Here is a 23313-nt window from a genome sequence, read left to right on the forward strand (position 1 = left end):
CGGCAATCGTAGCTCTTTCAAGGTCTCTCGGAACTGAGAAGATGATGATACGTCATTTAAGATAAGTGATCATATAATCCTCTGTTCTAGATATCAGCCGGACAAATACATGGAACAATGTCTTACTTATTGTCCAGCAGTTTGTTTCCCGATTTCCGATTTGTTTGACAAAGAACTTAATTGAACACATCAACTTAGTTCTGACCGGGCCCGGTACATAGGTCAAAACAAAATCATCGAGGGGCCCAGATATCAGCTTCTAATCCAAGAAGGAACAGATAAACTTCAACTCATATGTTTGTTCTACCACTCATTGAATTATACACAAGAGCACGTTTTATAACATCGAGTTACCAATGCGTTTTCGTACAATCAATGCATAACCAACTCATAAGTAACAAATCATATATCTAGGTTTGAAGACTTATATGATATTACCGTCTCACGATCACTCGAGATAAATTCCATGAAGTGATTCCAGTGAGCGTGGGTTGAGTCCAATGCTCAGAACTTATGAGCACTCATGAGTGTTGTAGCCATGTCCAACAACTTAGACCTCTGCAACCAATCATGACAGTCTTGATTCATACCTACTTCCGACATATGACCGACTGTGGAGGTTCGAATAATATGATATACCAAACATAATTATTCTGGAAGTCAAAACATGCAAAAGAAATATAGTAAACGATCGACAAGAGATAGCAACACTTTACTCATAAATAAAACACCTTTTATTCATCATCTAATGTCAATTACACTTTACAAATTTCAAGGTTATCTAACTACTAAATCTAATATCATCCTTCAGCCCTATGCTTCGAGCATGCTGGAGATGCTTAACCCGAGTCAGTCCCTTCGTGAGGGGATCTGCTGGATTCTCATCCGATGATACCCTCTTTGCCACGAGGAGTCCTTCTTCTATTCGATGTCTGATGAAATGGTATTTTATGTCGATGTGTCTGGATCTCCCGTGATCCCTTGGTTCCTTGGCTAAGGCAACTGCACTTTCACTATCACAGAAAATTTCCATTGGCTCTTTAATAGCTGGTACAACTCCAAGGTCTCCAATGAAGTTCTTCAGCCATATCGCCTCCTTTGCTGCCTCGCTAGCTGCTATATACTCTGATTCGCAAGTTGAATCAGCCATTGTCTCTTGCTTGGAACACTTCCAAGAAATTGCTCATCCATTTAAGGTAAAGACCCAGCCTGACTGAGAGCGGAAGTTATCCCTATCAGTCTGAAAGCTAGCATCACTATACCCTACAACTCTCAAGTCTCCACTCCCACCGATGGTAAGGACCCAGTCCTTAGTCCTCCGTAGGTACTTGACGATATTCTTTACCACAGTCCAGTGTGCCTTGCCAGGGTTCCCCTGATACCTGCTAACCATGCTCAAAGCAAAGGCTACATCAGGTCGAGTACACGTCATAGCATACATGATCGATCCTACAGCCGAAGCATAAGGTATTCGACTCATTTCTGCTATCTTAGCCTCAGTACTAGGGCTTTGTGTCTTACTCAATCTGGCGTTACTCTGGATGGGTAACTCTCCTTTCTTGGAGTCTTGCATGCTGAATCTCTTCAGCACCTTATCCAAGTAGGAACTCTGACTAAGTCCAATTAGTCTTTTACTCCGGTCTCTCAAGATCCTTATCCCTAGAATATAGGCAGCTTCTCCTAGGTCCTTCATAGAGAAACACTTCCCAAGCCAGGACTTAACTTCCTGCAGAGTTGGGATGTCATTTCCTATGAGTAGTATGTCATCCACATACAATACCAAAAAGCTAACTATACTCCCACTAGCCTTGACATATACACAAGATTCATCTTCACTCCTAGAAAAGCCAAATTCCTTGACTTTCTCATCAAAGCAAAGATTCCATCTGCGAGGTGCTTGCTTTAACCCATAAATGGATTTCTCAAGCTTACACACTCTATTAGGGTACTCTGTGTTGACAAAACCCTCTGGCTGACTCATGTAAACATCCTCAGCCAACTTTCCATTAAGGAAAGCGGTTTTGACATCCATTTGCCATATTTCATAGTCATGAAATGCGGCTATGGCTAACAGAACCCTAATAGACTTAATCTTGGCCACTGGAGAAAAGGTCTCATCATAATCAACTCCCGGAGTTTGTGAGAAACCCTTTGCAACCAGTCGTGCCTTATAAGTGTGTACATTACCATCCATGTCGGTCTTCTTCTTGAAGATCCATTTGCACCCTATAGTCTTACGACCTGGTACATTCTCAACCAAGTTCCAAACTTGATTGTCATACATGGACTGTATCTCGTTGTCCATTGCCTCTTTCCACTTGGCTGACTCAGGGCCTGCCATGGCTTCCGCGTAACTGTTAGGTTCATCCAGACCTATCAGTGTCTCATCACTGATAAGTGTATCACCTTCCGCAGTAATATGGAATCCATAGTAATGCTTAGGTGCATTCCAAACCCTTGTGGAACGCCTCAGAGGTACAGACTTATCAATTGGCTCAACAGGAGTTTCCTCCTCAAGTTGAGTGCTAGGGTTTGAAGTTCCTTCACCACTTGACTCTTGAATTTCTTCAAGGTCAACTTGCCTCCCACTGTCTCCTTGGCTTATGAACTCTCTCTCTCGAAAGACAGCCCTCCTAGCTACAAAGACCACATTTTCACTAGGTCTGTAGAAGAGGTAACCAAAGGATTGTTGTGGGTAGCCGATGAAAATACACCTCTCGCTTCGAGGTTCGAGCTTATCATGAGTCTCGCGTCTCACGAAAGCCTCGCAACCCCAAATCTTGATGTGGTCTAGTTTGGGTACTTTACCAGTCCACATCTCATGAGGAGTTTTGGCAACTTTCTTTGTAGGGACTAGATTAAGGATATGTGCGGCAGTCTCTAAGGCATACCCCCAAAATGAGATTGGTAGCGAAGCTCGACTCATCATGGAACGAACCATATCCAACAAGGTTCGATTACGCCTCTCAGCTACACCGTTCAACTGCGGTGTCCTGGGAGGTGTCAATTGTGAGACAATCCCACATTCCCTATGATAGTCGAGGAACTCTAAACTAAGATACTCACCACCTCGATCGGATCGAAGCATCTTAATGTTCCTGCCCAATTGATTCTCGACTTCCTGTTTAAATTCTTTAAACCTTTCAAAAGTCTCTGACTTATGCTTGATTAAGTAGACATATCCATATCTACTGTAATCATCAGTAAAAGTCAAATAATAACGATTAGCATCCCTTGTGGCATGTTTGAAGGGTCCACACACATCCGTGTGTATAAGATCCAACAAACCTTCACCCCTCTCACAAGAACCTGTGAAGGGTGACTTTGTTATTTTTCCAAGTAAGCATGATTCGCAACTATCATCTGACTTTAGGTCAAATGACTCCAAGACTCCATCCTTTTGGAGTTGGCCTATGCGTTTCTTGCTTATATGTCCAAGACGACAATGCCATAATGATGCTTTATCCAAGTTATTATTATTAACAGAATCAATACACAATACATTATTTCCTAAGTTATCAACCACAGATACAGTTTCATACACACCATCACAAGGTAATGCTTTAAAATAAAGAACATTATTAAAGAAAGCATTAATCGAACCAACTTCATTATCAAATGAAAAGGTGAAACCTTGTTTATACAATGCATGAAAGGAAATAATATTTCTTGCCATTTCTGGCGAATAACAACATTTATTCAAATCTAAACTAAACCCACTACTTAGCGATAAAGTATAAACTCCAATCTTGGTGACAGGTAAAGCTTTCCTATTCCCCATGATTAAGTTTATTCTTCCATGCTCCACATTCTCACTTCTTCTTAGTCCCTACAAATCAGAACAGATATGAATACCACAACCGGTATCAAGGACCCAAGAGTTAGAATGGGGTGAGTTATTAGATAAGATAGTGTAAATACCTGCATGGTTGGGTTTAACTTTCCCATCCTTCACATCTTGCTGGTACTTTGGGCAGTTCCGCTTCCAATGTGACTTTTCATGGCAATAGAAGCATTCAGCCTCTTTAGGGTCAGAAGAAGGAGTGACAAAACCTTTCTTCGTTCCACTTGAAGAAGAGCCATCAAGGGTCATAGCCTTGGTACCCTTCGAAGAGCTCTTTCTCTTCTTCCCTCTACCTTTCCCGATTGCCAAAACCGGGGCAGAGTTTGGAGTAGGAGTGTTAACAACTGACTTACCCTTAAGACCTGTTTCTGCGGTCTTGAGGAGTCCCTGAAGTTTGCTGAGTGTGACCTCTTCCTTATTCATGTGATATGTCATGCGGAATTGATCATAGCACGATGGTAAGGAGTGCAAAATGATATCTATTGCAAGCTCCTCAGGGAAGTTCACATTAAGCTTCAGCAACCGATCCACATACCTTTGCATTTTCTGCATGTGGCTCGTGACGGATTCCCCGTCCTTCATCATGGTTGTTATGATAGAGCATATGATTTCATACCTCTCTTGTCGTGCACTTTAATGGTATCTTTCCATCAGATCTTGGTGCATTTCAAAAGGGTAGAAGTCCTCATAGGACTTTTGGAGTTCCGCTGTCATGGTGGCCAACATGATGCATGCCACTTTTGTAGCATCCCTTTCATGTGCCCGGAAGTCAGCGATCTCCTGGGGAGTAGCAGTGGTCTCATCAATCTCCTTAAGCTCCTTGTCAAGGACATATTTTTTGTCCTCGTAGCGGGTAATCATCCTGATGTTTCTGATCCATTCATTGAAGTTGGATCCATCAAAAGTGACTTTCCCACACACGTTCATAAGGGTAAAGGAGCCATTAGGATTAGAGCCAGAAGCAGCATTGTTTGAAGACATCTGAAAGAAGAGAACAAGATTAGTTTAGATATTAAGAGAGTCCTTAATAAAACACCCAAATGTAATATTAAGGCTAGGATCCAATCACAATATATTATAACTTAGAAGAGGTATGCCGTAATCCAAGCTATAACATATTTGAAAGGTAGGTGAATGACGATTCACCAATTTCCACCATGAAAAACGAAATATAAATATTAGGTTTTTAATTGGTTCTTAGAAATTCCTAGATTCTTTTGAGATTCAATGAACTTTTCAAAGGCATGTTTCAATCTCGAGTGTGCCCTCCAAGTTTTGTGACTGGGATACCGAGGATCACAAAACGAGGTGTGAAGTAACCATGCAAATCACTTGGTACACTCAATGTTTATTACTCAATCGATGTGCCAGATAACCACACGAGCTCCACCGACCTATAATAAACTTTAAGTCACCCCTTACCTACCTTGTTAAGTCCAAGTTAGTGTGCCGGTTAACCACACGAGCTCCACTAACGACTTAAACAAAGTGTAAAGTGTAATTTCATGGATTAGCACCTTATTCACATTTTCCTAAAGTAACTAAGATTGGGAATTTAATAAAAGCATTTAGTTACTTTATAATATTCATCATACTTTTAATGAGAATTTATAAGTCCTTGTCCTACCCGTTCGGCTAACGACCCTCCACCGATCAAGGAAGCGGTGGGTGAGAGTGGACACCCATTAAGTTGCCATTTTATAGGCAACAACCTTATACCCCCCTTATAGACCGGCTTCAAGAATGAGGCGTACTAGCGGTAAGACGACTTGACGTTATACATATATATATTAGTAACTTATAATATTATAAAGTATAAGGGTTGAATTTTAACTTTTAAAATTCTAAGGGTTGGAACTAAAGTTTTAATCAAGACTTTACATGTTCCAAAACTTGAGGGCAAGTTTTGTAAACTTCCAAAACTTTTCATTTCTTATAACTTATGAATTAATTGAGTAATAAAAATGAAGACTCTTCATTTTTATAACTCTTGTGTTCTTTTAATGGCTTTAATAAAAGTGAGACTTTTGGTTTTCCATAACTTGAGGACAAGTTATGGACTCCATTAAAACACATTATGATCATGAATTAAACTACCATGAAGGTTACAAACAATTCCTATGATCATCTAATCTTCATAAGTTCAAGAACATGAATATGAACACTTTCAAGAATCAAAAATTACACTTAAAAAAACTTGTAATTTTAATAATTGCCATTGTAAATGGATTAGCATAAACATTACACCATCTAAAACAAGCTTTAAAACATCAAAACAGTTTAGGGTAATGTTTCTAGTCCATTTCCAGCAACAAATGTGCAAACTTTCATACGAGCAGAAAACAGAAAAACGATTTTTTTCCAAGCTGTTTGCACACAAAAAAAACAACAACAAACAAACCTAGTCTCTGATACCACTGATGGGTTTTGAGCATTCTAACACTTCTTAAGTGTACATGCAACCCTAATAACCTTGGATCTATGTTTGTCTAATAATCATGCAAAGTTGAATTCCAAGGTTATATTCCTATCTAGCATACATGGGGAACATTTTTAACTTGAATGAAAGATAGAATAACTTACCTTGTTGTTGATTATGATCCTTGAAACCTTGTGAGCCTAGCACCCCAAGTGTGATGCCTCAAATGCTTCACACAACACCAAATGCAAAGGAGTAAACTTTGAGTGAATCTTACACTTGCAAAATCGGCTCTAGCCCTCTTGTTTCTTAGTGTATCCGATTTTGGTGGAGAATGAGTTTCTTATATAGTGTTGACACATCTAGGGTTACACCATGTAAACCCTAATGTGTCATGACTCTTCATTTCCATGACCCATGGGTTTGTAACTCCCATGGAGCATCCATGGAGCATCCTATGGGTGGAACCCAACTTGATAATCCATGGAGCCTCTTAGCCCACTATATAAGATATGGAAGATTTACATAATCTACCCATATATTTAATTAGTTATCTTTTGATCACTTAATTAATTCTAAATTAATTCTTGATCAAACTAATTAAATAATATTATTAATATATTAGAACTTATAATATATTAATAAACCATAAGTGTTATTTCTCTCATTTTAGTTTATCCAATTGCATGGTGCCATGCAACCCAAATGGACCATGTCGGGTCGGGTCAAGTACATACTAGAAATAGTTATGGACTTAGACACCTTATCCAAAAAAAAGTGTCTGTTCACTCTTATTGACAAGCACCTGTTCTCTACTGCTTGCTTGGAGCACATTTTGGAGATCATACACAGGTGTAATCAGAACAGTGAAGCTGACAAGAAGTTGTTCACCGATATGCTTCGTTGGTACATTCAGTTTCGGCAGACACTTCTTGCGATCATCCCTCGACTGTTCAAGGTTGTGAAGCAGGTCAAGGTTACTCAACCGAAGTAGTCTCTCGCCTCTTTTGACGCAAAGGGGGAGATTGTTGGTTATAATAGTGTTGCGTCTTGGGCTCGGTCTTTAGCCCAGTTTTGTTATCCGGTTTGGGCCTGTCCAACCGTGTTTGTTTTATTAGGGTTTAGTATTTAAGGTGCATGCATGCATCCTTTATGGTTAGCGCTTTAATTATTGATTCAGGATATAGTACTGTAAACCCTAGCTCGCCTCTACAGTGGAAGTTCTTTATCGAGCTCTGCTGAGGCGTGACTACATTTGAATCATTAAGCATTACTTGATTCTATATTGTGTTGATTGTGTTTGTTTGCTTTTATTGTTTAACCTGTTGAAGATCTAATCGATCTAATAGTTTTTCAACTCATCAATGCATGTGGGATAAAAAACAATATTCATTTCCAAATAATGTTTTCCTTTTCCATTTTCTTTTGAAATCTTTGAGAATTCCTCTGTATCATCATACACTTGAGTTTCCACAACTCGAGGAATTTCCATTTCACATGAATCATCATCACTATTACTTTCGTTATTTGTAATATCTTCAACAATAACTTTCTCCTTTTGAGAATCACCAGTTTTGGTTGTCGAAGAAGACTCATCATTGAATTTCCATTTGAGTCAACATGATCTTTGTCCTTGGCCAACGAAGTTACATTAATGACTGACAATTTCGAGCAGTCAATACATTCATCTTCCTTAATTTCACTGATATTGTCAGAGTTATCTTCAATATCAACAAAATTTTGTTGAGTACTTTGTGTCGATTTCTCAGTCTTGTTCAAAATATTAATTTATTCATTTTTAGTCAAAGTCTCGTTCACAATTTTGACAATCTCATCAACATTTAAACAATCATTTATGTTAACTACACCATAAGCATATGAATCATTAGGAATGGTGGCATAGTCAGCTACTTTACTCTCACATTCGAAAGTAGTCTCATCAACTAAATCTCGTTTAAAAGTAATGCAAGGAAGAAACTTCCTATGTTGTTCAACACAAATGTCAGCAGAATGATAAAGATCAGTTAGCATGCCATATAGTCCTTTTGCCGTGTTACAATAGATATTACGCTGTTTGACTAACATTTTATTGTCCATTCGAAGAGTATCCCTATCACACATAACGTTCATGATGAAATAACTCTAAACTCTCTATTTTACTGGTCTTTTTTTCCAACTTATTACGAGCTTCATAAAAGGGTTCCTTAGATTTCTCTGCTTCACTACTCATCGAAATAAGCATGTTATTCAAGTAAGAGCAAGTTTCGCCAAATTCACATAAAACAATATGATAAGAATTCAAACGAATATTAAGTAAGATAAGAAGATCACACACCTTAGCAGTCATTGGAGATTTTGGAGTCGTCGAAACAAAACTTCTCCCAGTAGTCTCCAAATCCTCTTCATCACTTTCCTCAACTTTCTCAATTTGCTCTGATTCATCATCATTGTCATCTTCTCCTTTCCCAAACAAGCTCTTCTCACAAGATTCACCTTCTTCATACTTCTCAAATAACACGTCATGAGTAGGATGACACATTTCTTCATCATCATATCCAGACGACCAAATTTGATAAGTCCCATCACTCTCATCACCTTCTTTAGTCATTAGCAAAAGATTATTAGTTTGAACACGAACTTCCTCCAGTCTTTTCGCATAATTAGCCTCATCTTTCACCCTCTCTTTCTTCTCTTCCATCTTTCTCAACATGAAATCCTTAGCCAAGTGATTGTGGTTATTATAGTAATTGCAATTGTAGCCAGAATCTCCTTTCAATTTAACTTATGACTTCCTTTCTTCCTTTCTTCTCAACTTTCATATTCACATTTTGACTTCCACCAACATTCGACACTTGTTTCTTTTCAAAGTTGTTCTTGAAATTTCCACATTTTGGTTTCTTGAAAAACTTATTCACTCTATTATTTGAGTAATAAGCAATTGTTTCATCATCGAAATTTAGCAGAAATCCTTCTTCATATTCTTTCGCATCAACCTCGGATTCATCTTCCTTCGTATTTTCTTTCGAAACCAACGACATTGGACCACCATAATTCAACTTGTTCTCATCAGCAATCTTCATTACCTCAGATTCATGCGTTTTAAGAATATTGTTAAAATTCAATAGCGAATGAGTATCAAAATTCTCCTGTGTCTTGATCATCAAGTATATGTTTTTCCATTCTTTTTTGAGTCCATAAACAAAATTAAGGTTAAATTCTAGAGAAGTACGATTCACCCTATATCGATTGCACTTGAAGATTAGATCATTCATCCTGTCCTAGTATGCTTTGATGTTTCGTTTTCTTTCTGCTTGAAATCAGCAAGTTCAAACAAACATTTCGGCACTGAGCTTTTCTTTGTCTTCTCATTGTGTTGATATTTTTCCTTCAATGCATCCCAAATTTTAGCAGATTTGAATCCACGAACATAGTTGTAGACGACAGGAGGAAGTTCTCCTCTCAACTCACGAAGACACTTCTTATCATTATCCTTCCATATATTTGCTTGTGCAACCATATCTCTAGCTGCTCCGGCATTACTAACAGCTTGAACCATATCTGCTCGATAAGGTCCTTGATCAATTAATCTCCATAGATGTTCATCGATTCCGTTAAGGTAATCCTCCATTCGATCAACCAACTGCTCATAATACTCTGGGACCAGCATCAGGATCTTAGTTGCAGATACAAGAAGATTCGCATAGTTCATCATTGTGTTCACATTGAGATTAACCATTTAATTTGATGAAAAGAAGAATTTGTTGAAAAGAAATTGAGATGATTATAAGATCTATTGACAAAAATAACAGCATAATCGATTAATCACACTTGATTAAACGAACAATTACTCTTTCGAATTTGAGGAACAATGAATTGAAAAGAACGAATCAAGAAGTTGAAAAACGAGATTCAATTTCTTCAATCAAAGTGGTGATTCCTGCTCTGCTACCAATTGATGAGTGTTTGAAAATGTGTTTTAATAAATCAAATCAAAGAAAGCAGTAAAGAACATCGAGATCTAAATAAGATATGTTTAGCTCAGATTACGTTTGGAATAGTACAAATTTTTAGAATACAAGCAATATTCTGAGAGTGTTCGTTACCCTAACCCCTAAGTACTTACCCTATTTATAAGGTACATCATAGACCAAAAAAATACAAGGACTTGACAATACCATGCGAAACTTGAAAATGCCTTGTAAATAGATACGATAACGAAAGTCCTTAAACTTTCGCTATTTACAGACACGAAACCTAATGACACAAATTTTGACTACTCACAACAACTTTTGACTCAACAATGGGGTACCAATAAAAGCTTAAATGGGTAGTAGATTTCAACAAAGGGAAGTTACAGGATGTGCGGAAATATCTTTGTCATATCATTCAATGCCTTTCAGAAAGAAATGAGGCACTGATCAAATGAGCAAGCAATTCCTCGACATACTTTAGAGCATCTACATTGGTGAATCTGTTGATTTTGGCAGAATCCTTCGGGAAGATTTCATGCAATATGTTGGAAAGAAAAGTCATCAGGAAGGCCTCACCGAAGTCACTTCTACGAGGTTCTGGTCCTTGTACATATGTGATATGCACAATAAAGCAGGTGTTAGCGTCAGCAATGACACCAACCTCTTCGCAACGTGTGATCTTAAAAGGCATTCTCTTCCTAAAGATCAATCTTGTTTTGGACCCTTTATACAACTTCCATGATCTAGGCTTGTTTGATAACGAAGTCACTGACCATATCAAGGCTACGAACGATGTAGCACCATATTGTTCTACCTCGCCTAACCCCATTGTGCATACTTTAGAAAAGCCTATTACTAAGCCTAAGTGCAAACGTCAAAAATCCATTTCAAAGAGGAAGCCCACACCATTGAAGATTATGAAGAAAAAGAATATTGAGGAACCAAATGAGTCTAAGTCTCAAAATATTTTCAGGAAAAGAAAGTTGAAATTTCCAGCACACGTAGCCAAAAAGTGAACCAAATTAGACACCAGAGTCATTCAAAAGACTCCGAAAGTAATTTGATCTAACGTTGGATCACCTGAACTTACCCAATACATCTACTCAGGTGCAAAGTATGTATATGTTTCATCTGAAATTGGAGACATAGCCCAATTAGTATTCCAAGCGAATATTAATGCCAAAAAATGTCCTAGGTTCTCTAGGAGAAAGAGAAAAGTGCACGTTTTTACTCTTGAGGAACTATCCTCTATTTTTCTTTCACTTACACATACACAATAAACATCCATGAACCCAGGGGACACCCCGCTGGTTACTGGTTTGGATATTAAAGTTTCAGAGGGTGATTGGAGTACCTACGAAACTTTAACAAAAGAAGCTCTCAAGAAGATTGAAATGTTCAAAAAGGAGATCAAAGAAAGGAATGAAAAATCCTTGTCCGCGTAACAAAATATTGAAATCAGAAAAGAAGTAGACTGAAGAGTTATAGAATATCTCGTAACTTCTTTCAACAACATGCAGATGGAATACGACAACCAAAAGACTCAAGAGTGGACTGATATGATGATGGAAACCCTGAACAAAGAATTTGAAGGTACCAGAGCTCAAGCTGGTGGAACCAATGTTAATGATGGACCAGAGAGGGAAGTCAATAAGGAAGGATCCAATGGCACCAAGTTGCAGATAATTCAAGCCCCAACATTTTCCTATGATCTCAATGAAAACAAGGTCCAAAAGTATGGTGAAGACAAAGACTTTCATATGTTTTGTATGGTGATGAATCAAGTGTTTCTCAGCAGTTTGTTACTAAGAAGACCAAGAAGAAGAAGAAAGTTGCAGTGTCAAGGAAAGAATTCCTTGATATCTCAGAAAAAGTTGTCAGGATTCTAGCAGCAGTAGCCAATCCTCCCCTCCATCCACCGTATATTTTCATTCCTCCCAACCTTGACTCTATTACAGATAGAGTTAATGAAATTGAGGAAAGGGGAAAACTCTTAGATAGGCGAATTCTACTTCGCATTGAGATGGGCTTCCAAGCTTTGGATGATTCAAGGAAGAAATACCAGGCATGGTTTATTAAGAAAGAGGAAGAGTTAGTAAAGGAGATCAAAGAGTTCAAGGAGAAGCTGATGACAGAATCGCATGCATTTGAGAAGAAGATGTGAGATCTACTTGATGAGACCCATAAGGCTTATGACGTAGGATACACAAAACTCCAATCCACTATCAAGGATCTATAGAAAAATAAGCTTACTCAATTATAGGTACTCTCAAATGTGGTATCTGAGGCAGGAAAGCTTATGAATGCTCCCAAGGATAACCACGATGAGATCCTACAAATTTCCAAGGACATTCTTAAGCCTCTCAAGAATCCTCTCATGCCAACCAGCAATGATATGAATGAGAAGACCCTAGGATTTTAAAGAAAGCAAGTTTGCGGAGAAGCCTGAGTCTTCATCCACAAAAAGGGGACAAATTGATGATACCAAGGAAACACCAATGGATGGAGTTAATCAAACAGAAACTCCAAGACCTCCACCATATATATCATCTCCTGTAAATACATCTCCAAGTCTAATTCAAACTCCTCCACCAAAAAGAACTCTAAAGGCAATGAAGAACAAAGTTCTAAAGAAGAATCCTTAATCGCCTCTCAAAAAGAAAACTCCAACTCCTCCTCAGTATCCCCCAAATAGAAAAAATACATCTCCTCCTCAGTCTCCCGCACAGTGAAAAAACACATCTCATCCCCACTCTCCACCAACATTCTCTCCTCGGAAGGAAGTCACTCCAGATAGGGTGAGCAAAACCAGAACCATAACCGCCGGTTCCTAGAGAATTAGAACTAGAACCGGAACCGTCTACACCGGTTCTTTAGATTTCGGAACCAAATGGTACCTGTTCCAACATGGGTACCCGGTTTCAAGATATTTTTAAAATATATTTTCACTATTAAGCAGGGTCATATGCTAAGAAATTGTTCAAGTCAAGCCAATTCAGTCCTATAAAGACCATCGGCAGCCCGCAAGCCTTTCCCTCATGAAGCCTCACAGGCATTCCCTTTTATAAAGAGTCACCTTCCTCTGTTTTTCCTCCCCACCAACGATGTGGGATGAGATGATTGAAACCAAATTCTCTTTTTCCTTACTCATATTTTGTTTACATATATTTTTGCTTTAAGAAACCGGTTACTAGCAAGCTTATTATTAATTCATTTTTAGCATCCACTATGTTTGATATAAAAAAATACAAATTGCAAAATATACGATAATTTATATATGTATATTATTGGTAGATAAAGAAAACTCGGTTTATTCATATCCTCGATGTGGGGATTTAAAAGTCACATTTATAGAATTAGATTACACGATATTCTTTTAATATAACAACTTGAATATATATATATATATATATATATATATATATATATATATATATATATATATATATATATATATATATATATATACGAACACACACACACACACACAAACCGGTTCCAGCGGATAGCGATTCCGGAAAAATGAGAACTGAAACTGGAACTGCTTAAGGTAGTTTTGGTTCAGGAACCGACGGATCCGAGGCGGTTCCGGTTCCTAAACGGGTACCATGTTCTGTTGTTCACCCCTAACCCCAAAGTTATCCATGTTTGATGATAACTCCTATGATTCTCCAACCACCAAACAAAAGAAGAGTGACTAGAGAGTTGCCAAACTTGTTGAAGATATATATAGAAGAATCAAGCTTTGATATACTAATCGATAAATCCTTGATTAACTCATGGATGAATCCTATCTGCAGACTGGTTGATGAAGACTATGCCTCTCATCTAACCTTTGTGAAGCCTGGAGATTACATGTATTGGGATATCCCTCTATCCCCCAATGGCCAATTCTTCCAAGTGTTTGAAGAATTTGATCTTAGATTTCCTAACTCCCGAAGACTTCCAGTGGATTTTGAAAGATTATGCCAATTCCACAACAATTACGACAAGGATATCAAGGACATCTGGTCAAACGTTAGATCGGAGCAAATCAAGACTTATAAGAAAAGATCCTTCAAAAACTCCAAGTTTTACCGATACACTATTGTTCGCAACAAAGATACTACAAAAATATCAAGCTGACTTCCCTCAAATGAATCCTGAAGAGTTGTTCCTCATCGCAAGGGTCTTCAGTTTGAAGATTGAAAAGTATCACAACCTCAAGACTACATATGGCAAAGTGTGTGATTACTTGAGGTCTCTAGTCTGTGACTTTGTATCAATTGATGCATAAAATATTCGATGCTCATTAAACACTCTGATCTTCCACCATTTGAAGCAACCATTATAACTAAAGAAGGCATTCAAGAAAGAAAATATGGAGCAACCAACTTTTCTAAACTTCGCATCATTTTTTGTCTCAACAAAAATAATAACAAAATATTCTTAGCCGCAACTGCATTTCATTGGTGTACAAACCCACAATTGTAAGAAATCCTAAGGGTTTTCAACATTTCCAAATACACCACCGAGGAAGTAAAGGAGACTCTGTGTAACGCCCGCAACTTCGGGCTAGATAGTTAAAAGATAATAAGCGATAAAACGAAATTTTGATAGAATATTATTAGGATAAATAATCTTAACCAAAGTTGGAGTAGATGTGACAAGGATTTCGTACATATAGAGAACTCTGAAATCTGACTTTATGCTTCTTCGAAGTTTCGCGATTAAACCGACACAACTACGTGCGTCGTAAAAAGTGAAATTTAGATGGGTTGATTATTAGCCTAGTCAGTCTAAAAAAAAGTCATAGTAATCGTAAAACTGAGAACGTGCGTATAGAAAACATCCAAATCTGACTTTGTATGAGGAAGTTATGATTTTTCGAAGTTTCGGTGCAACAATGCGACATAAATCTCAAAATTATAATCGGTTGATTGTTAGCCAGAAACGAGAGTTGAAGATCTCGTTAATAGGAGTCTGTCGATATAAAGACAGTAAAAAACGGAGTTCATATGAAGAAGTTATGAATTTTACACGATCCTTTGCAGTATAATCTTCGTAGACTGTTAAATTTAAGATCGGTCGAGAATTATATGCCTCTAGGAATTTCTGGTGCTTTCAACTTCATGATTGTATTCCATGCTGAGCACAACATCCTTATGCACCCATTTCACATGCTAGGCGTCGCTGGTGTATTCGGCAACTCCTTATTTACTGTTATGCATGGTTCTTTGGTAACCTCTAGTTTGATCAGGGAAACCATATATACGACAGAGTAAAGTTTTAAATCATACCTACCTATTAGCGACATGGACCCACAGTTTTTTGCCATGTGTCCGATTTTTAGAGGAAGGAGTGTCGACCACAACACGACGCGACATACACCTTCAAATTTCAGCCTATAAATTGCCTTCAGCTCTCATTTGTTTCCCACACACTTTCTAACTCTCTTTTTCTCGAAATTCTCTGCATCTGGCCCAAAAATTCCTTAGTATTTAGGATATCTTTGCAAGCTTTGAGGTCCCTGAGAGCCCAGTAATTAAAAGCTATTGAGTCGGAGTTCTGCCAGCGCAATTTCTTGGTTTTCGCTAAAATTTCTGTAAATTAAGCTATTTTCAATTGTAACTTATATTTATGTTCATAGTCGTTATTATGAACCTATAAATAAGATCTATTAATGATTTCAAGTCATTATACTGATTGATCTACTTACGAGAATGATGTCTAGGTTGGATTTAGTGAGGTGTTTAAAGTGGGATTTCCAAACAATATACTATGTATACCAAATGGACCTTACCTCCGATATGATCCTACGTGGTTGTTCCTTACTTGATAGATCTTGATATAGACATTGGGATTAGTGAGGATTCTAGACTATCATTAGTCACTAAGAATATAAGACTAAGACTCAGTGACATTTGTACCTAGGTCACATAAAATGAAAAGCTAAAGTGCTTAGGCGAAGCACTACCCAAATTCATCATTCATCACTTTTAACAAGTGAGTGTATAGTTACTTTCATCTTACACATAGATATGAAATATTTAGATAATTAAGTGCTATATGTGCCTATTTTCTGTGACTAAGACCTTATGTGTTAGATAAAACTATATGAGCTGATTTTATTTAACCATATATGTATTTTCATACTTATAATATATGGGGTAGTGATGGGTAAAGAGAGATGAAAATAATGATGAGAGACCGAGACTTATAGTGCTACTAGACTAGCAATATAGTCACTTAGTAGGGTATTGATGATGACCACATACTATTCTAGACAAGTCGGCTCAAACATAGGCATGAACACAACCTGTAGATGTTTATAAGTCAAACATGGACAAGCCTGTAACCTGTAGATGTTTATAAGCCATACACGGACAGGTTTACAACATGTAGGTGTTAATCGATCATAAATGGGCAACTTTACAACCTATAAGTCCCAAACTTTGAACCAACTAGTGATCAAACAATATCAATCAAAACAGAATGAATCAAGAAGAAGAATAAGAAGCGAGATCAATCCAAATTGCACACGATTATATTTCACAAAATTCTCTGGTACAATGGATCCTATCACAAGGCTATGACCGAAAACAACTCTGGTCAGATCTAGCAATCTAGGACCCTATATATAGGGTACATAAAGAACATACATGTTTACAGCCGAAAACACCAATGGAGCGAAAACGGAACATTTTCGGTCCAACCAACCGAAAACCCAATTGATGCCTTAAAAAGAACAAGCAAAGCCTAACAGATAAATGCCTAGCACAAACCAACATAATTAGGTCCTAAGAATCTCCCCCTTGGTTTGATGCTAGCTTGAACTCATGGCTTGTCGACAATTATCACATCTAAACTTCCCAAGGCACCGTGGGTAGAAAAGGTCTGAGTTTGCACAAACAATCATGGCACAAGTTAGGAACAACTATTAAGGAAAAGTATGGCGTGGATTTGAATCAACGACAATTAAAAAACACCTATGATAACCTTAAAGCCAAATACACAGGATGGTTATACTTAAAAAACAAAACAGGAAACCTTTACAATCCACAAACAAATACTTTTAACTTAACAAATGAGGAGTGGGAGGACTTTAAAAAGGTATACATATATATATACACACACACACATATTTATATTTATTTTGTTTATATAGTTGCCATTTATTCTTATATTACTTTTGTTACATTGATTGCGTTTAGGGACATCAGAAAGCCGCTTCTTTGAAAACCGTCCCATTATTGTTTCCAGAGCTTTGTGCAGAACTCTTTGATGGAAACAGTGCATCTGGTAATCTCAGCCATGCCACATCCCAAACACCATCGGGACATGGATCATCTTCTTTCCATGGCGCACCACTACAGCTTTTGGACGCCCCTTCCATTAACATAGATGAGGATGATTTATTTTCCAATCATACTAGTGAACATTTTACTCAGCCTCTACCTTCTGCTGCTTCACCTTCTGCTGATTCACCTTCTGCTACTTCACCTTCTGGTAACCCCAACAAAAGGGCTAAACCCTCAACTCCTAGACCTCGAGCTCCTAGTGCCTCACCTGATCCACCTTCTTGTGCCTCGCCTAAAGCTTCTATTACTGCTGATGATTTAGCACTGGAGATGCAAAAGCTCTACGCCATTTGACTCAAGGGCCAACAATTCCCCAATGTTTAGAGAAGCTTGAGTTGCTCGAGTTAGACCCAGTAGAACCTCTACGATTTGCTGTGTATCACATTTTTGGAGGGACCATGAATATTAGAGAGATGTGGGTAAATTTGCCTAATGATCCATAAATATTAAGAGGATGGATCGAGATGACAGCTACAAGTTTAGGAGTTTTAAAGGATGGAAAGATTGTTCGTTAAGTTTATATGTTTGAGTTGTTTAGGTTTTAATTGCATGTTTTGGAACTATATGGTTATTTACTACTTGAATGTTATTTGTAGTATTTGGTACTTGAATGTTATTTGGTTATTTGCTACTTGAATGTTATTTGTAGTATTTGGTACTTGAATGTTATTTGGTTATTTGCTACTTGGGATTTATGATATGTTTTTTGGTACTTGAAATTTATGTTATGTTTTTTTGGTACTTGAGATTTATGTTATTATCTTATGTTATATTATTATCTTATGTTATTATTATCTTATGTTATATTATTATCTTATGTTATTATATGTTTTCTTGATTAATAGGTTTGTAATGGATCACGACAAAAAGATACTACTCATAATTCTTATGTACTTGTACGTCCGCTACTTTTGGAAGAGGGGTGTCAAACGAGTGCGGGACAACGATTCGGAAATGACGGGACATGAATTTACGTTAGAGTTACTTCACCGTAATCCTCTACAATGCCTTGAAGTGCTACGCATGTCCCGTGAATCATTTGTCCGGCTATGTGCTCATTTTAGAGTAAACTACGCGTTAAAGGATAGCAAACATGTGTCGGTTGAGGAGAAGATGGCTATGTTTTTGATGATGATCGGTTATAACCAACGTTATGTGATTATCAAGCGGAGATTTCAACACTCAAAGCAAACAATTCATAAGTTTTTTCATGAAGTGTTGGACAAAATGTTGCTTTTCGCACATGACATTATAGTACCAACTTCTTTTAATCCGAATCCAAACATTCCGGGACATAATAGGAGGCTACGGTGGGTGTTCAAGGGAGCAGTTGGTGCACTTGATGGCACTTTGATACATGTTGTTGTCCCTGCAAACAAACGGGATTTATATAGAAGTAGGGGAAAAGGCGATTGTTACAAAAACGTATTGGCAATATGTGACTTCAACATGATGTTACGTTTGTTGTTGCCAGTTGGGAAGGGATAGCACACGATTCTAGAATTTTATCAGAAGCATTAGCAAATCCACATGCACCATTCCCGCTTCCACCTCCAGGTAAATTTATGGTTATTTAAATAGTTTTATCTTTATTTGAAAAATAAATGACTTTTTTTTGTTTTTTTTATAGATAAATATTATCTTTGTGATGCCGCCTATGCAAACATTCGAGGTTTTATGGCACCGTACCGTAATGTTAGGTATTGGCTTGGAGATTTCTGTCGAAGACGTGCATTAACGAATAAAGAAAAATTTAACCATGGACACGCAAAACTTCGGAATGTCATTGAGCGTGTTTTTGGTGTCTTGAAAGCACGATTCTCTATATTGAAGAGGATGACACCGTTACGGTCGTTGATAATGATGAAGATGAGATTCCAACACATGGTACTGCAGCGGACCGTGAATATATGAGCCGGGATGAAATTGCCGAACAATTGATGCAAAATATGGAATGAAAATTATTAAAGTTTGGTTGTATGAATTTTATTTAAAAATGTTATTGTAAGACTAATTTCGTTGTTTGAATTTTATTTCAATGTTTTAAGACTACAATTATTAAAATTTTGCTATTAACAAACTATTTTTGGTTTATTAAATTACTTTATTTTAAATTTTTTAATATCTGCAGCAGTCTGCAAACGTTAAAAAAACAAACATGCTTCTCATTACAGTCTGCAGCACTTTGGTCCACCTCTTCTGCTGCAGAGGACTGCAGAGGTGGTCGGCAGACTTCAGACAGTTTCACTTCGGAAAAACAAACAGCACCTACGTATTGAAACAAAATGACAGGGGTATATTTGTCTTTCGCAACAGCTGATAGACCTTGCCCTTCACTGGCTATTATCAGGGGGAGAACTAGCACTCAAGTCACCGCTCTACACGAAACCAATCCAAAATTCTTCCAAATTCTCTTTTCCATTCGCATAAACTGTGTGGAAATATTTGATTCAGCCGCGTTTCAGATTGCGAGGAGAAGGAATCCATGACGATGGCGTGCAGAGCACTATTTCGAACTGTGATGCTCACGGAGCCATGGCGAACTTCCCCTAATCGTACCTCATTTACGTTATCCTTAGCCAATCAGAAATCCAGAAAACCAACTTCGAATTCCAGATGTGGATGTAGAATCGTTACACAAGTTGGAGATATATGTGCTGAAAGACGAATACATCACCGGGTTAATTGCTCTCATGAGGAGAACCTTCCGTCCTCGTCTACCGAGAGTGACCAGGAACCTCCTCAAGAAGCCGTTCTCAAGGCTATTTCAGGTACTAACGTGTATACCTGATTTCAAATTTCATTTGAGTTTCATACACTATATTGTTCGAAATTTTCGATTTGAGATGAAAGATTATGGAGATAAGAGTTTGCAAATGAAGGATTTTTATTATGTTTTCGAAAAATTATGGATATTAAGGAGCTTGAAAGATTTCGGTATATTAGTGGTTATGAGTAATGGATTGACTGATTTGCTGGTGCAATTCTGAGCCAGAATGTTTGGAACAATGATTTACTTACCACTGCCTGAATGTTGAAAATGCCGGATCATAACACTGATCATAAAGGTTTTCAATGATTGTTTTAACGCACATCCAAATCCAAACACCCCAATGCACAAATGACAAATGTGATTGCTAGATTTGAGATTGATTCATTTGGTATCAAATGGGACACGTATTTCTGAAAAAAACTCTTCTGATAATTCTGGAGTGGTAGCAAGTATTAATAATTTATGATATTTGGTTTGAGTTTGTGTGAATTTGATTCAGAAGTTTCAAAGACCGAAGGTAGAGTTGGACAAACCACAAACATGGTTCTTGGAGGTACAGTCACTGATGATTCAACAGACGAGTGGCTCACTCTTGATCAGAAGGTAGATCCTACCCCTACCTTTTTATCTTCATCTTTACTATATTATTAAGACATTTCTTGAAAACTTTAAGAGGTACAATCTATAAAACAACAAGTACCATAATCTAATGCAAACACTACTAATCTTTGTTTGGAAAACCAAACCATCAATCCTTACCAAATACAACAGACACCATGAATTGAGGAGGTGATAGTGGAAATCAATTAAAAATATTTAATTATTATGCTTGGACAGCTTGGTATACAACTTAACTATGCATAATTAAACTTAAATAGACCACTAATCTTTGCTAAAATCGGATTTATGGGAACTAAATTTGAATTATTGAATTCTCTTAATTATCTCTCTTTTTACATCCCGAATTCCCCCTACCTTCTCATATAAATCATCGCCTCCATCTACATTCTACAAGCAAGCATTGCAATGTCCCTGTATTACATAACAATAGAGGGAATTTATCTTTTAAGTTTATGTATAATAGCCATTTCTAATCCCATTTTTTATTGTGTGTATGCATGTTTGTTCCTTTTTAAGACTTCGTTATCATGCATACTTTATGTAGTTTCACTTTCAGTAATGTGTTAATTCTACATTTGTTTTCTCTATATACACAACGTAGACACGACTTTGCAATGGATTAATTGTTTGAGGATGGAGGTGTTACCATCAGTACCTCTTAATATATTTAAAAAAAACTTTGGGTAATGTGTTTTTTTCAAGATTTTTGTAATTATTATTTTTATCATTTTTGTAATACTACTTTTATACAAAATTTGTAATAATTTTGCAAAAAAAAATGTGATTGTGACAGACTTTATAAAAGGCAAATGCGAGTAGTTTTGTATATTGATTAATGTTTTAGGGAGTATATAAAAGGCAAATTGAGCTCACATGTTATTTGGTTATGAAATTCGTTTTATATATGCATAAATCCAAATAATTAAACAAATGTCTCAGAACAATGTATTGAAGATAATTAAAGCACATGCTCATAATTATGTATATATTCTTAAGTTTTTTAGTTTTACAAATGATCCAAACAAACTTGACCTATCGTTTTTGATTTCAAACACAACCAAAAATTAATCATAGTGAAGAACAAAAATTTACTATTTAAAAAAAAAAAAACAAACTCAACGTTTTTTGTTCATTTCGGCCAAAAACCGAACCACAACGCTCCATGCTCACCCTAACAATTTGTGTCCTGTTGCATTACACAACTAGTTATTCTTCAACTACATTGAGTTGGTTATATTGAACCCCCGCCCCCCCCCACCCAAGTATGTTTTTTTTTTTTTTTTTTTTAAATATATATTTTATTTTGAAATAGGTAAACACTTACCCAACAGTAAGAGGGTTTACAGCAATTGGAACCGGAGGTGATGATTTTGTCCAAGCAATGGTAGTTGCTGTCGAGTCTGTCCTTCAACATCCAATCCCACTGGTAATAATTTAGTGATGAAAGTAAACTGGAAAAGTTATATCATGATTATATATATATATATATATATATATATATATATATATATATATATATATATATATATATATATATATATATACAACAGGGGCAGGTGAAGCAGAAAATGTCATCTGGTGGCAAGTATGTCTCGGTCAACATTGGACCTGTTCAAGTTGTTTCTAGCGAGCAGGTCTTTCTCTCTCATCATTCATCTTCAAAAATTCAAATTTTAAGTAATTTTGTTGGGGTTTGGGTGGAAATTTTTTTTATGACTACAGGTTCAAGCTGTTTATAATGCCATGAGGAGAGATGATCGAATGAAATACTTTCTGTAGCCTATATCTCTTCACTCTTCACTTTACATATATGCATGGAAAGTCAAACACTTTGACTACATTGGTCACGGGGCTTTTTTTGGAAATCTGCATTAAGATTAGAACCGGGATCCATTTTATTAGCCAAAACCTGATGGTAATTCAAGGGTTATTAGTAAATTACCTTGTTTATCAAGTCAAGTGTTCTCAATTGTTAATTCTCTGATTAGATAATGTTCGGTTATTTAACTTTCCTTACTTGTGGTATTGTTGCAACTTTTATGTTTGGGAATTACGGTTGTTCCTGTTACCACAATAGCTTATGTATAAATCTGGTGGTAATTTCAGTTATTTTACTCTCTGCCTATATAGTTGTGCTCAAATGGTTGAAACATATTTTGACTATGGATACTGCCATAAAATAAGATACAATCACTATGGTTTGCTGTAATAAAATGACTTGCCAAATTACATAAACGTCACTATATTTTGGCGATTTAACCATTGCATTTTCTTTCCATTAATGAAAGCCACTCAAGTTTTACATGTCAGACCATTTTGATATGCTATAACCTGCTATAACTATA

General features: G+C 36.9%; 1 protein-coding gene across 2 annotated transcripts; it reads left to right on the plus strand.

Moving 5' to 3' along the window:
- Window positions 1-19896: 19896 nt before the first annotated feature.
- LOC145169205 (uncharacterized) lies at window positions 19897-23093 on the plus strand. Of its 2 annotated transcripts, none has more exons than XM_079087773.1 (5): window positions 19897-20345; window positions 20847-20950; window positions 22281-22394; window positions 22519-22602; window positions 22691-23093. In XM_079087773.1, the coding sequence occupies exons 1-5, from the start codon at window positions 20060-20062 to the stop codon at window positions 22745-22747; spliced, it is 645 nt and encodes a 214-aa protein (XP_078943899.1). In that variant the 5' UTR covers window positions 19897-20059; the 3' UTR covers window positions 22748-23093. The 2 variants fall into 2 exon arrangements, with proteins under 2 accessions (XP_078943899.1, XP_078943900.1); XM_079087774.1 differs by having other exon boundaries at window positions 20850-20950.
- The last annotated feature ends 220 nt before the right edge of the window (window positions 23094-23313 follow it).

Source organism: Lactuca virosa, chromosome 4 (genome assembly GCF_052849685.1).
Source record: "Lactuca virosa cultivar CGN04683 chromosome 4, Lactuca_virosa_CGN04683_v6, whole genome shotgun sequence".
Classification (NCBI taxonomy): Eukaryota; Viridiplantae; Streptophyta; class Magnoliopsida; order Asterales; family Asteraceae; genus Lactuca; species Lactuca virosa.